General features: G+C 33.4%; 1 protein-coding gene across 1 annotated transcript; it reads right to left on the reverse strand.

The window, feature by feature from the left end:
* Window positions 1-564: 564 nt before the first annotated feature.
* LOC147389620 (SPX domain-containing membrane protein At4g22990-like) lies at window positions 565-13,862 on the reverse strand. Its single transcript, XM_086417759.1, has 11 exons — window positions 13,481-13,862; window positions 11,645-11,718; window positions 10,141-10,261; window positions 8,429-8,740; window positions 8,102-8,206; window positions 7,543-7,997; window positions 6,248-6,552; window positions 4,370-4,569; window positions 2,457-2,647; window positions 1,196-1,329; window positions 565-1,038 (listed from the first exon to the last, which is right to left on the reverse strand). Exons 2-11 carry the CDS (start codon window positions 11,695-11,697, stop codon window positions 800-802), a joined length of 2,115 nt encoding a protein of 704 aa, XP_086273885.1. The 5' UTR covers window positions 11,698-11,718; window positions 13,481-13,862; the 3' UTR covers window positions 565-799.
* Between the last annotated feature and the right edge of the window lie 2,355 nt (window positions 13,863-16,217).

Consider the following 16,217-nt stretch of genomic DNA (forward strand, 5'->3'; position numbering starts at 1 on the left):
TTATTTTGAAAATACATTGGACATATTTGTATTTTCAAACTGATGATGACCTCATTTGACATGAGATACTAAAATAAAATGACCTAAATTCCTTATCTTTAAACCCTGCCAAAGGACCCATTGTCTTCAAGCTCGTCAACTTTTACAAGATAATTTTTCTAACCTTTGTCTTCAACCTTGGTTCTTGAATGTTTTGGATGTGTTCTTGTCTCGAGGATATGTTTGGTAATCCTTCTGAAGTCTGAAATCTGGAAACTAGAAATCAAACTTCAAAAGTTTCATCCAGCTTACCCGCATCGCTGGTTAAAAACTTCTGAATTTTGGTTTTGAGGTCTGAAATTTGAAATGAAACAAATGGAAATAAGCCTTCTAAAGTCTGAATTTTAAAGGTGGACTACCTCTATTCAGACTTCAGAAGTGTTACCAAACACACACTCAAACTATAAGCTCAAAGGCACAACATAGAAAGAGCACAGGGATGCCTTATATTTCAGCTCCAGTGGAATCTGTTTTACAGTTAAGATTCAAATTGAAACAGGCAGAGTAAGAGCACGCGCAAAACAGTGCAAGCATAACTCAATAAAGACCATATCAATTAATCAATAAATTATTTTTCTTCCACCGTACATCATTGATGCAGGAAAAAAATCATAAATTGGAAATTATTGATACAGGGGAAATGAATCAGAATTGGGAGTTGTAGATGCGGATGATAGAAACAATGGAGACTACACATATGAAGACTAATGGAAGTAAAGAGTGACATTCAAGAGTTCATTATAGATACAGAGGAAATAAATCAGAATAAGGTGTTGTAGGTTCGGATGGTGGCAATAATGGAGGCTACACATATGACAAGTGATGGAAGTAGAGTGACATTCAAGAGCCTGCTTTCACCCAAGTATCCCGCCAACGTAATCGTTCCATCTGCAACCACCCGAGCAAGGGTTCCTGCTTCTGTTGATAGCAATCCGCCATTGTAGGTCCCACGGGCAAGCCTCGACGACATCACCCGAGATAGGAGTGATAGATTGACACCTGGATTCATCGAGAAAATGGGCGTGGAAAAGATCAAAGAAAAAAATCTCAGCCAATAGATTGAAATAATTAAAAAAAGAAAAAATTATAATTAATTTGAGTGGATGTGTTACATTGTGAATTAATTCTTCATACAAATAAAATGACCATAGATTACCTTCAAGAACTTCAGCAGAAACGAATGTGATAAATGCTGAGCAGACGTATTGTGGGACAGAGTACGAGCCAATTATGTGGAAGCTTAGGACTATACCTATGCAAACCATAATTTCTGATACCAATAATATTTGCCTGCAACCAGTTAACAGAAACACTCATCAACAGGTTATGGTAGAAAATTATTTCCATACCAGAAGTTCACTTTGCATGCCATTACATATTATTTTTGATTGTAAATTGAGTTCATATATATAGCAGAATTCTGTTGTTTTTATCTGTTAAAATAACCAAGAAAAAATGCAAATATTCCGACAGTGAGGCCCTGCTTGGTACCATGCAAATAATTGGCAAATGCAAAAACTTTGCACCGCAAATGATTTGCAGCATTTTTGGGCTGCAAACAATTTGCTGAAATTTGTGATGGGTTTAAGAGGTTCATGCAAATAATTTGCAATGCAAAAAAATAATAGAATGTAACCAAGCATCTGTAAATTAGAGTCCAACAAATCATTTGCATTTGCAAATGATTTGCTTCGTACCAAGCAGGGCCTGAAGCCCAATAAACTACATGTATTATGAACCATTAAGCTAAGACTATTCTAAAGAAGCAAGCATAGGAGCACCTTTAAATTTAAACTTTTGTTATGTTGGGTGTAAATACTGTTATCTTAGTAAGTATTACTTATTAACATTACTGATAATAAGGGGAGTTTTGTAAAATTAACTGAATTAGGATGAAGATACATCAACCCTGAGAGGGTTCATATAGAGAATTGCATTATTCAATAAAAAGAAAGAAATTCGCAAATAATTTTTCCCACTCTGTTAACTCTCCAATGATGATGAGATAAACTAATAATAAAAGAGTATCTCATGCACCTTTATGCAATGCATCTGGTTTCCTAACAAGTTGGGCATTAAATAACAACGTAATAATAAAATAGAATATGTATGTAAAATAAACATTTGATACAACAAAGGAATTCAAATGATTAGTTGCTACTTATTTCTCTTTTTTTTTATATTATATTTTCTTATTGACTATTGCACTTATTAATTTTAATAACCTCTTAATATAATTGCACTGGAATGTCCTTACTGCCAAAAGTATTGTGCAGGAGTATTGGGTACCTGTGGCTGATGAAACCAGCTTTTTGAACATTGACTATTACTATTCGTAGTCCCTAACAGATTAAGATATTAAAAGTGGTATCCCTAACAAATATATACCGACATGTTTCCTTATCCAGGAACTTTACCTGTCTTCAAACATGTTGCTGATGTAGCTTCCAACGATAATGTTTACTGGAAGAACTGTTAACCCAAGACAAGCAAGGAAAATTGCTACAGCACTAGTTGACCAACCAAAGTAGGATGTGGTAACAACGCTTGATTCTGAAAGTAAAATCTCCATTGCATATTTAAGCATGAAATAAATCAATAACTGGACCTGAAAATATTAGAAACGATAGTGAGAAATCATGCACAACTCTGGTACAATTTTGGCTCCTATAAGAACCACTTCAAAACATATTTGGTATTCATATAGCATTTGGTGAATTGATATCATTATTGTCTTTTTAGCAAGTATGAAACAAATGAAATGCAAAGAAACATATTTAAAAATTCCAATTTATATTTTAACACATACAGATGTGAATTGATCTGAAAAACATTCTTCATTGTTGTGAAATTTCCAAGCCAAAGACTGAAGCTAAAGACTCCAGATATGACCGTTCCACTAGCCTATTTTGATGGATATTTTGACCCAATCTGCAAAACAGATAGGGAACACATCCATGCAATACTAAAACCAATTGGAACCATGAGACATGGTTGAAATATGGTAGAATGCAAGTCATATGAGCTAGATCAAGCTTAGTACAGATAGGGGTGTCAATGGATAGTCAAAAATTTGAATTCGAAAAATCGGATATCATCCAAAAATTTCAAATATTGGATTCAAATTCGGATAGTTTTATATATTTGAATCCTTATTGGATACAGATTCGGATATTAACATTTCGAATCTGATAATATCCAATTCGAAATAATAGATAATATATATTATTTTATTTGATTTATTTATTATATACATAGTATAATATAATAGGTTTTTTTAATAATGAAAAATCAATTGGATAAGGAAATTTTTTGTTTTTTTAATAAAAAAATTATTCGAATTCTATTCGGATATTATCCGATATCTGATAGGATAATCGAATTCGAATTCAGATATCAGATAAAAATTTTGGATTCAGATTCGGATATTGCTGTATCCGAACCGATGAGCATCCGTTGACAACCCTAAGTACAGACATTTGACCAAGAGTTTATCCCTTGGAAAATCAAACCACAAACTCTTTTAATAGCAGCTAAACTATATGAAAAGGAGAATCCATGTGGATACACGCAGATATGTCACGCTTCTTTGATCTTCTCTCACTTTTTTTTGCTAAAATATGAATTTCTATATAACATGAACCGCACATGTGAGTTTCCAAATGCAAGGAATGAAAGATGAGAACTACAGACAAGTAAACAAATAAGAAAATATGGATTTCATCTAGAAAACTTCAAGTGATGTATTTTAAGTATCCGAAGGAAACACTAAATTTCATAAGTCTAATTCCCTTCTGAAAAAAACAATTACATAAAAAAAGTTGCATTTAAAAGTGATAAACAATGTTGAAGCACCACATATTCTTTGAGATTAGGCATTTAATAGTTGCAATTTGTGGTATTCTTTTATTTCCAAACATAACCATAGTCATCAACTTGAAATGTATATACCATGGCTGCAATATGCAATTAAAATTTCAACCGCGTTTCTTGACCAAGCACACACCACTGCAACCACTCTACTTAAGCATTTTACCATGAACATTCACAACTTTATCTGAAATCCTGAAAGTATGGTCTCTTCCTACTAGAAGGATCTGCCATCAATTGTACTGGAATTTTTACACCATAAAAGGGATGTTGATTCATAGATTGGGTCAAGATTCAAGGAGAGGAAACCATAGAAGAAAGGAGAATTACTGTATTTACATGCCTATAAATCAATGTGTGTGTGTATATATATATAGTTTTGCACTGATATGAATGCCAATCACTTGTGAAATGTACAATGTAATGTAAATTCATATGAAACCTAGAATAAACTACACACCTTTACAGATGGCGTCAGTAATCTATATGCTGATCCAATTGAAGTAGCAGTTCTGTTGGGTTCAGAAGAAGAAGTTTCTTCACTACCGTCATATTCTTCATCACCATCTTCATCTTCATCTTCATCTTCTTTCCTCTCTTCTAAACCTAAGAGCAATGGTTGTGCAAGACCTTTTTCAAGCGCATCATTTTCGGTCGGTCCTGTCATAAACAGGAAAAAAAAATCTGCTAATGAAACCTCATGTTAATCAACACATGAAAACATTGGAAGTATTAATATTGTGAAATGAAATAAAAATTTCCAATGGAAGTGAGAAGATAAGGGAAATTAGGGTTTAGTGGCTTGTAAGACAACAACTACTTGTGCCAAAGCTTGCAAGCCAGACAAGGCAGGTCCTAGGCCAAGGACTGTGTGGTACCAGTAGAGATCTAGACACATCTGTCCAATCCAGGTCCAGGCTGATTTAGGCTTGTAATTATATTCATTTTCTCTGGTGCCAAAACTGAAGTGTTTGAATTTTCAACTGGGCAAGCCTGTTACTTGTGATAAGTATCCCACATTTAATACTATTTATATATTAATAAATGGAGAAATAGCTAATAAGACTTTATACTATTGTAAATAAAAAACTATTAATTCTCAGATACTGCCAAAAACTATATATAAAAAGGGGGAAAAAACAAGAGAAAACCTTTTAACCACATGAAGAAAAAATATGAGCTTTTAAATAGGCCTCGCAAATTTCATCCATGGTCTATGATGCCCCAATATAGATATGGACACACACACACACTGGGATGGAAAATAGTGATAGCATTATTCATTTCCCAAAATCTAGGAAATGGAAATAAATTCAAGCATCCTATCCAATGTATCGATCCATGATTTAATATTTTTTTTGTTTTGTGAGATGAGCTTCATTTATAATTTTTATTCTTAACCATATCACTATCATTTTTCTAACAGACAGGTGGGTGAAGGCGGGTCTGTGGAATTACCACTCACAAGCTTTACTGATCTAGTAAGCTAACACCTTCGATCCATATCATTTTATAATGTTTTACACCATGCCAAATATATTGAAGTTTCTAATATTTCTAATTTTTATAGTAAGATTTTTTTACTCTTAATTATATATTTTCGTTGACGAGACAAATGAAAATTTTGTCTTGAGTTAAGAAAAAAAGATAATCACATGTACAGGAGCGGATTTAAAGTGGGGGGGCACTTGCCCCCACAAGAGTTTTCAAATTCTATGGATTAATGTGCTATTGCAACAGATTTTAGCAGTGGATAAAGAAATTTGCCACTATTGCCCCCACAATTTTTTTTTTCCACTTTTAGTTGTCCCCACGACTATTTTTTCACTCTGAATTGTCCCCACAAATTTTTTTCTACTCTTGGTTGCCCCCACATGAGCAAAATCCTGGCTCTGCCCCTGCACATGTATCATGCAATATCAGACACCAGTTTCGGTATCATATAGTGTGCATACAGGTACACTGGGCATGTTGAAATATCTGGTATCATTGTCTATGACTATGATAGCTACATCTGTGTGTGCTTAAGAAACACAACCCCTTGTATGCACTTCAACCACATTCCACGAATTCTACTAAAAATAGGTAAAAAATCAATGGTTAAAACCACTGCAAATCATTTTTTCAAACAATTACATCAGCGAAAAGAAAACTCTAAAGAAATATTTCAAAAAGCTAATAACTAAAGAGATAATGACACCTAATGCTTGAGATTGTCGAATGATCAAAACTATCTGAATATGCAGTTTTTGTAGATATGAAAGAAGATTGACTGTTTCTCGGACACAACTAGTTTAGAAGTATTGAATAAACAGATTTATATCCATGTTGGACTTACCAGCATTAGCTTCCTGTGGAACATGGCTAACTTCAGTTTCATCACGAGCAGGTTCTTCAAATGAAATCCACAACCAGACTAAGTAGATTAACCATGCCACAGCCATAACCCAGCCTGGTAAAGTGTTTGCATTAAATGTTAACATGTAAATCTTAAAATTAGTCTGAAGTAAGCCCGCAAGGGCAGGACCAGATGCCATCCCAAGAGCACTGGCACTAACAAAACCCGCAGAAGCCTGCATTCGTAACCTAACAGGTACACAATCACTGATATACCGCCGATTAACAGCTCTTGAAGAACCAAATCTGAAATGAAGACAGGTGTTATCATGTCAAATCATATCAAATGATACAGATACAATTTAAAAAATCTATCCTTATAGATAGATATGGTCTATATCAACATTCACACTAGTAATATGTGCATAATACAGCTGATAGAAATGCAGCTTTTTACATTAAAGTCAGCAGTGTAGTACAATTAAATATATAGAACCCAATCAGTAGGAGAATCTTTTAATAATGTGTTTTGGTATTGAGCCTTTCTTGGGAATCTTGAACAGAAGAAAGACAAACGAATTCAATGCCCAACATATGATATAATCACCAAAATAAGAAAAAGGTTAGCAAAGGTGGATTTCCCAAATGTAGTTGCTGAAAAAACACCAAATAGTCTCCATAAGAACACAACTTGCAATGATTTACGAAGTCCCAATATTGACAGGGGTCCTAGTAACCCAGTGCTCCATTGATAATTGATTTTAAAATTTTAATAGTTTGTGGGGAACAGACTAACACCTTTTGCAATGAACATGGACTCGATCACTTGGGATAATAGTACACAAAATGTGTTTTCTGCAGTCAGGTATAAACGTGCAAACAAGTTGCAATTACTAACATAACATGTTATTGTATTGATAACCAACCCAATTCAATGACAGTCGGAGTCCCACTACTTCATTCAGCTTCTCAGTACCAAGTAACAAACATATGCTGTAGGTTCAACTAGATAAGATTTCATGGAAAACAAATTGACCAAAGGGAATAACAGCTATTTGTGCAGACTGCAGACAAATGTTTGTCCCACTTATCAGAAAAAAACAAAAAAAAAAAAGACAATGTTTGTCCTGTAAGTATAGAAGTTTCATACAAGAGCATAAGAAATACAAACGTACATATATAGCCTCATCATCTTTGAAGTGCTAATATATAAGATTAATGAAAAAAGAAAAAGAAAAAGAAAAAGAAAAAAAAACAGGAAGGGTACACTCGTTGAGTTAGAGGAGAATCACTTACCCACAGAGTAGACGACCAATTAGCAGAACCGCAATTGAATTGAGATCGTATGCCAATGCATATAAAGTATTCCCCACAAAAAGAACAATACTGCTAAATACGAGAGGTCTGAAGTATGATTTATTTGACCACGCACTAAAATACACTGAAGAAAACACCTGTGCAACAGCCATTGCCCCAATCACAACACCACAAACTGTTGCCGCTGCTCCAAGGCTCATGGAGTAGTCGTCTGCTGTTGGTACAATAATGTATGTGTTGACCATATACAGGAACGTATTCGCTAAGTTCAAGAGAAGAGACATAAAATGATATCTCTGCTCATCAACTTGATCCTCAGTCGGAGTTGGTAACTCCTCTTGCATAATAAGTGCATGTTGTCCTAAAAATTGGAGGAAATTTGTTGAATGAGTTAACCTGTCTACAGCTGCTTGTATTGAATCAACGACAGGATCCTGCAAATGACATCATAACATACCTTAATGTGAATCAAATCCTCAACCAAATGAAAGACAAAGAAGAAGAAATATGATTAAATGAAAAAGAGGTTAGAAGAAACCTGTAATGGAGCAGATGGTTGGTCATAGATTGATAAGTAGCTTCCTCTACGATCCTGAAGATCTGCAAGATTGCGAGATATGGCTCCCACAACAGCCCCAATGCCCTGTATGTTCCATTATAAATCAATAATGCCTCCATTCATGTGAAGAGAGCAATTTTCAGAGGCTAGTTCGTGCTTGATAAAGCTTTTATATACCTTAACAACTAAAACTTGCATTTAAGACTAAAAGGTGATAAAAACAAAGGTGTGGTAGGGTTCTAATTTATCTGGATCTTCTCGACAATTTAAGGACAAAAATAATCTTCTCTGAATTGAATGTATTACCACATGCTTGAACACTTGTTGTAGCTGGGAGTAAGGATGATTTGCACGAGAATTCACATAGTAGTCAGTGAATCTGTAGCCAAAGCGTTTATCAAACTTCTTCAGTATCTTACGCAGACCAATAGCATTCATCTCAACAAAAAAGAGAAGCTTTAAAAGCTCTTGTCCCACTTCTCTATATGCTTCTCGTAATTCAGAGATTTGGGACATTTCCGGTTGCTGTACAAGTACTGCATGCTGTTCTCCAAGCTTGGCTATCTTGCTTGCAAGTAACCCTTGTTGTTCCAAAAGAAATAGGACAATCTTTTCAATCTGAAATTAAACGAAACCATCAAAGTAAACAGCCCTGACTATATTTAATTAAATAGTCCAACAATCATTAGATTCTCTGTTAAAAGCATGCATAACATATCAAGCCAGAAAGAAACAGGTGCTCTCATAAAATAAATGGTAGTTCATCTTCACAATGCAAAGAAATAACTGATCAAATATATTGTAATTTGTTTCAATTGTATCTCAATATGCTAAAGTATGCTCTCTACAATTTAACTCCAAATACACCTAGTCATTGGAGAATAAGAAATTAGATGATTAGATCTGTTCTTGGGACTGCACTGTAAATTTATAACAACTAGGAAACATATTCTACTTAGCAGACTGCACCCACAATCTTGTATAGAAAGATTCCCACTTTATGGAGCATAATTGGACATCTTAGGGGTTAAAAGAGAGAGAGAGAGAGAAAGTAAAACCCCAACAATTGTGCATTTATTTTGGCATACATAACCAACAACAGGAATTTCTCTATATGCACCACTTCATATGACACAACAACATATTCATAGCTCTTATTGCTTTACATGCATATGCTCCACAATAGAAGTCACAAGAAAAGTGATAACAGTCATAAACAACCCTTAAACTGTGTATCTTACATCACTAAAATGTCTATACATGGTTTCACATCAGAAAAATTATATAAATTTTTTTTCCATGCTAGAAAAGTTAACATCACCAAAAACAGTATTAAACTTAAAATGAAAGAACAGACACAAAGGAACACCCCCTTGAATATAAACTACTTTTTTATGAACAACTAATATTTTATTAGAAAGAAATCAAAAGGGTGCAGAAGTAAAAGTCTCTCCCTTGAGGATACTTCATCTATAATTAAAGCAGCTGTGGACTCAAGGCCCATCTCTAGTGTAAACCAACTAAAATTGGGTACTCATTTGTCTCATCACCATTTGTTCTCAGACTATTCACTAACCCTCATGAATGTCCTAAATTATGTCAATATACAGGATATATTTACATGGTTTTTACACAGATTTGCTGGGGCCATATACAGCACACCAAAAAAACTCCTACCCAAAAACGTTTAACCTATCAAAAGTGGTTTTCAAGTAGAACAGTATGGGTTGTTCATTTAACCATCAACTTTGAGTCCTTTTTTCATAGGGGTTCGAACATTCCAATAGGTTGATTTTTTGTGATTAAGTGATCCTTAAAAACTCAAAGGCCTCAATGAAGATTTTTAATCTGCACTTCATTTATTACGCTTGCATGTGTAACTGTTTACCAATTCCCTAATAAGTAAATAAATAGATCCTCATGCTTAGGTGTGACTTGATACATCTATAGTGTATATGTAACAGAAAAAATCTCAACATATTCAAATTCACCTAGTCACCAATGATTATTACTCATACCTGATTATCCAGCATCCTTGAGAATTCCTTGAGAACATGACGGCGCTCTTGTGCTCCAACCTCAATTTGTCGAGTATATTGCTTTACTTTCTTCTTCATTAACTTGTAGTTAATGTAGTAGCTTGAAGTAACAAAATTAAAAACATATAAATAGAATTTCCATGCTATGCAAAAGTCAAGGACTGGTCTGAACATTCAATTTGCACATGAATATATGAAAATTGAATTAGGTGTTCGAGGAATTGAATTATGTATAAACAATATAGTTGAATAACAGGATTACAACATCTAAAATCATCTGCACAACAGAATAAAGAGAAATAACCGAGTTCATCACATCATTACAGGATATTTTTACCAAAACATAAGAGATTAATATAATTCTAATGATACATAATAGAAATGTTCCATGAGAATATCAATTCAGAAATATTTTCATTGTATCAAACAGATTATCAGTATTTTCAAATGAGTAATGCTAACAAAACCCATCAGTTCCCCCATGATTAGGAACTCACCTTTGTTCCGGTGCCGTGTCAACTATGGGCTTGCCTAGATTTGACATAGCAGTAAACCCAGGTTGATTACAATGGTTGGAAACTGATTGATTTTGTTAACACTAATTTCCTTCACCTTCGAATTCATACTAGAGTTCCAGTTATTGAAAAGTTTTATTAGTATACCATACCTAAGTGGTCACTCATTGGAAACATAAATGGTGAATCTAAACAAACTAGAAAAAGTGATTAAAGATACCAGTAATTTTTATTAAACGTGATGCATGTTAAACCAGTCGTCGAACAAATTAGCCCCAATGTAATGATCATTTGAAGATCAAAGATGGGGGCTGAAGCAATCCTCATGAGAAAGTAGGACAAATAATGAAGATAGACCATCATCTACCATTCTTAAGAAAATTGTTTAACCTTTCTAGGACTTTTCTAGCATTTTGCACAAAGGGAAAACTTTAATACTTCTAAAAGGAAATTTGAATCTCTGGTATAGAAATTATTAGATCATTCAAATTCTTACTTATAAGCAAAAAAAGATATTGTTCTAAATTCAAACAAAACAATTTCATTTTGCATCACTCAACATTTTAAGGTTTCCAATAACCAGATGATCTTGTAATGTTAACAAGATACTACAAATGATTAAGATTTACCATTCTTCTTTTCCTGAAAGAAGCGCGTGCAAGTGGCATCAAAAGTACACTTGATATGATTTACTCTATGTTTTCATATGCACTATTTGTTACTACATCTTATTGGATGTATAATTAATTGAAAACTTATAAGAAAACATATTCTCAACACAATTCGAAGACACAAAAGATGATTGGTAATTTTCTTAAGTCACATAGACTACAGAATAAGATGAACAAATTACCAAACAGGGATGAATCCTTTATCGAGTGATGGACAGTGATATATTAATATCTATTCAACAAATAATGCCTAGGGATTTAAATAATTGACTTCAGCAGGATGAGATGTAAACATACCTTTGCCATTCTTCGATCTGTCTTTCCTTCAACTTTTTCCCAAATGCAACCATCTTTCAATAAAATGGGTGAAACTAAGAGCAAAATATAATGAATAATAAGAACAATTTTCTATCAAGTGATAGGAAAAAAGAACATTAAATAATATAACAGAAACAATACATTCAGAATAAAGCTACTCACATTTTTCCATTAAGTGATAGAAAAAGAAAAGCGTTAAATATCACAGCAAAAACACATCTAGAATGAGGGTTGTGAAATATTCTTTTAAAACCAAATGCTTCATAACAAGATCATAAGGTAGTATATGAACATGACTGCCATATGGTCAATGTGCTCTTTCCTAAGCTGACTGGGTTTGCTCCCCAAGTCATGCTTTCAAAACTCTATATGCCCTTCCACCAAAAGGTGGCTATTTAATGATGTACAGATGCTGGGTGGGATGGCACGTGCGGCCCACCAAAATAAATAAAAAAATGTGCTCTTTCCTAAGGTTGTAACAAATATGAAAATCAACTCCAATGTTTACTACTAATTGAATAAAGCAGACTAAATAATCATCAAAGCCTCACCCCAAAGAGTTGGGGTCGGTGTAAGTAAATAAAGATTGAAAAAAATGCTAGGTCAGCCACAGTTTTACCAAACAACCTCAATTGAATTTTCGTCCCTGCAGATACTCATTATGAGAATAGCGATGAAAACTTCAGTGAATAAGACACAAATCGGAAATAAAGATTACTGATTTTTGTTAAAATCACTAATAAATCAGCGATTAATTGTGAACTTTGGTAGTTTTGAAAAAACCGATTATACAATGTTTACTGCATTAATATGAAATATATGTTTTTTATATTTTCCATAATTAATAATATCTTGTTTTTTTAATTTTGAATGTTTCACTGATTTTTTTGACAGTTTAATGTGGGCACATAACTTTTTTTTAATACTATGAAAGTTATCGTGTATCACATAACTTTTTCTTTGTTTTCTTAAGTAAAGTTGAAATGACTCTTTCATAGAAGAAAAGAAAAGTGTGCCCCCTTCCCCCCAAATTAACAGTGAAGAAAAACAATTGGAAGAACTAAACTCTTTCGTAATCCCTTCAAATTGGGTATCAGTTACAATGTTTAAAAAAAAAAAAAAAAATTCAATTTTTATTGGGGATTACTTCCAATTTCGTTTTCTTCCCATTTCCTATCAACTGTTCCATCCCTTTCTGAGCAGAACACAAAACCAATTACCAAATTATATTCTTTTCATCTAAAATCATTCTAAGGTTAGAATCAGAAAGAATATATAAAAAAAGTAGAAACAAACAATTATATGTATTTAAGTAGAATCACTTATAAACTCAAACCAACGATACCCAAATGACCAAATCCGATTAACTAATATAGCTTTCTTATTGACTCCTTTACCTTGAATCAAGCTGAACTGTTCTATCAAGGGTTATTAACCAATAATTTGCACCGCAGTCTTTGTGTGCGACTCAGAAAAAATAAAAGATAGCCAACGAAATCAGCACTAACTCAGCTGAAACTGCTGCAACTCGGCCGAGTCGGTGCTAAACTCATATGAAGTTTTTACTGACTTATCCATGGCGCCTTAGCCACCACATTTTAACAACACACTTGAGATGACTCGGTCAAGCCGCCACCAGTTCAGGTAAGACGGTAAACCTTGTTATGGATTTCTACTTCTTTTTACAATTGCAAGTTAAAATCAATCATAAACTTCGAAAGATTTGAAAAAGCAAGCTAAATAAGATTGAATTAGTGAGAAATATAGATAGATGGAGAGAGAGAGAGAGAGAGAGGGAGAGAGAGAGAGTAAAACCTGTATCACAAACTCGCGTTCTTCTTCTCTCAGATTCTTCGAAGCAACTTAGATGACCATCAACAAACAGAAGCCACTGTTAATCTCTGTGCCACAAGAAATTAAAACTAATATTGAGATCAGATTAAACTGAGATATCGAATCTATGAAGAAATTCTTGGTTTGAATCTTAAATCGAACAGAAGAAATCAAGATTTCCAAGACGAATTTAAGAAGAAGAAGAAGAAGATGGTCACCAAATTGATTTGTATCGAATGGTGGTTTGGTTTAAATATGTGAGAAAAAAAAACATCTCTCATTAATTAGGGTTCGACAGATCACGGATTCAATGAACCACGATCGCACTAAAGTCTTTTATAAGAGGCTAAAAGAGCTGCAAAGAAGACGGAGAGGCGACGCGTACATGTGTTATTCTGAGTTGTGAGAATTTACTCGAGTGTCAAAGTTTAAATCGATAAAATTACGATTATATCCATGGATACAATGGTAAGTGAGAGCAAACCAATCATAATGGTTTTATTTTAGTCATGATATTAGCACACCATGGAAACATGCTTTAAATTGCTTAGAGATTTTGTTATAAATTCACACCAGTGAATCAGATCTGTGTTTGTAATATACATTCACTTATCATGTGATTTTATAATAAAACAAAGAAAAATGCTGAAATGACAAAAAGTATTTACTGCGATTCTCACAAGTTTGACGTGGGATGTGCACATAATCATAAATGTGTTTCCTTGCGATACGAGTAAAAATCATCTACGGTTATGTATGCATGTCCACATCAATCCTGTGTCACCCCAGCACGACTCTAAAATAAAAGGATGCTCACTGCACCAACATGCTCCTAAGAGGGGTTTAAGAAGATAAAAAAGGAAAGACAATAAAATTAGTAGAATATTATTGGAGAAAGGGTAATAGAGAAAAGATAATAGAAAATGAAAGGCATTAGAATTGGTAGGACATGCTTTGAAAAGAATAGCAAATAAAAGTCAATAAAATTGAGAGTACCGATAATTTGACAGACTTGACATGCTGACATAAAAGTACAATATTTATTAAAAAAATAAAAAGAGAATTCCTCTCTTTTGCCCACAATGAAAAAAAGAAAAAACTTTTAGATTTAATCACCTTGTGACATTCAAAATCATGATCCAATGAAATGGGGTTGTAGAAGATAAAATTATATGAACTTAAAAAAAAATAATTATTATTATTTTTCACCATTGAATTATATTTTTAAATGTAGGGCTCGAGTAGAACACTATGGATCAAGCTCAAAAAATAAATATTTTTAATTGTTTTTTTTTTTTTTTTGAATATTTTCATGTCTATGTTGTTGGATTGTCGATGTAATAATCAATGTGGGCCCAACGATCCTTTTTAAGATTTAAAATCTAAAATTTTAAATGTGTGAACAGATAACGGGCAAGACAAGAGAGAGAAATTTTCTCTTATATTTTTTAATAACTTATGTATTTTCACGTCAGCATGCGTTCACCAAAAGTCTGTCATATTATCAACACTCTAAAATTAAAGGGAGTGAGTGAATTATTGACGACCCCTCTAATACACACCCCTCGACGTGGCAAAGGTTTAGAAGTACCATAGATTTTTTCCCCCGGGATACACAATTGTACATCCCCATAAATATGTGTAATTTTGTATCCCCAAGAAAAGAATTTTTGATTGTAGCACGTGCCATGTCATGGAACGTATGGAGGCATGTGTTAGAGGGGGCATCAGAAAATCATTATTTTAAGTTAAATGATGTGCTCGAGATTTATTGTGAGATTAAATACAAATCCCCCTTCATGTAGAGATAAAGGGAGTGGGCAGGTTGGATTGGGTTTGAACCCTTTAAACCAAACCCAACCAAAGGTACTAACCATTTAATCTATGTCCAATTCAGATTTCACTCGGTTTAGAATTTAGATCAATTCAAGCTTTAATAATGAATGTGTTAGAACTCTCAATCAAATTCGATTAGCTCTATTCAGATAATTACATGTCCATATCAATGATTCAAGTTTCAATAAAGACATTCTCCAATAAGAATCTAATTTGATAATTTATGAATAAATTTTGATAAATAATTTTTTTTTTTCATAGAAATATTAATAACTAAATAAATTGATCAAGTTTTTTATTTGACTTTGTATATTTTTAGATCAAACACTTTATAAAGTTGTTAAAATGGTATTTAAGGTATTTTCATAAAAAAATCTTCATAAGGTCCTTCATAGATTAATATTTTGCTAGGGGATTATTCGGTACATATTCTCAATAAAGAGTACTTTTGAGTCATTCTCCCTTTTTCATTCCTCCGGATCTTCCATCCGTCATTTTGCAAAATCTTGAAACCACATAAATAAGTAAATAATAGAGAATAAGAAAAAGTTGGGGTGGCAATAAATGTTATATAATTTTTTTATTAATGTTGGAGTGACATTAATTAGGGATACACGGGAAACATCTTGATGTGGTGGCAAGTGCTTGCTTGTAGATGCATTTCTTCGAGATATGAGTAAAACGCATCTACTAACATGCGCGCTCCACCACGACAAGGTGTTCTCCGTGTGTCCTCCATTGAGGTCACTCATGCACGACTTTATTTTTTTTTTCTAGATCTATATTTTTTGGGTTTAAGATTTTATATGAATTTAATCATTTGTTTTTTTTATTTTTTGATAATCAAGTATCCTTGTTTCGAATTGAACTCATTTTGGGCTTT

The sequence above is a fragment of the Akebia trifoliata genome, chromosome 12 (genome assembly GCF_017979445.1).
Source record: "Akebia trifoliata isolate Shusen 1 chromosome 12, ASM1797944v1, whole genome shotgun sequence".
Classification (NCBI taxonomy): Eukaryota; Viridiplantae; Streptophyta; class Magnoliopsida; order Ranunculales; family Lardizabalaceae; genus Akebia; species Akebia trifoliata.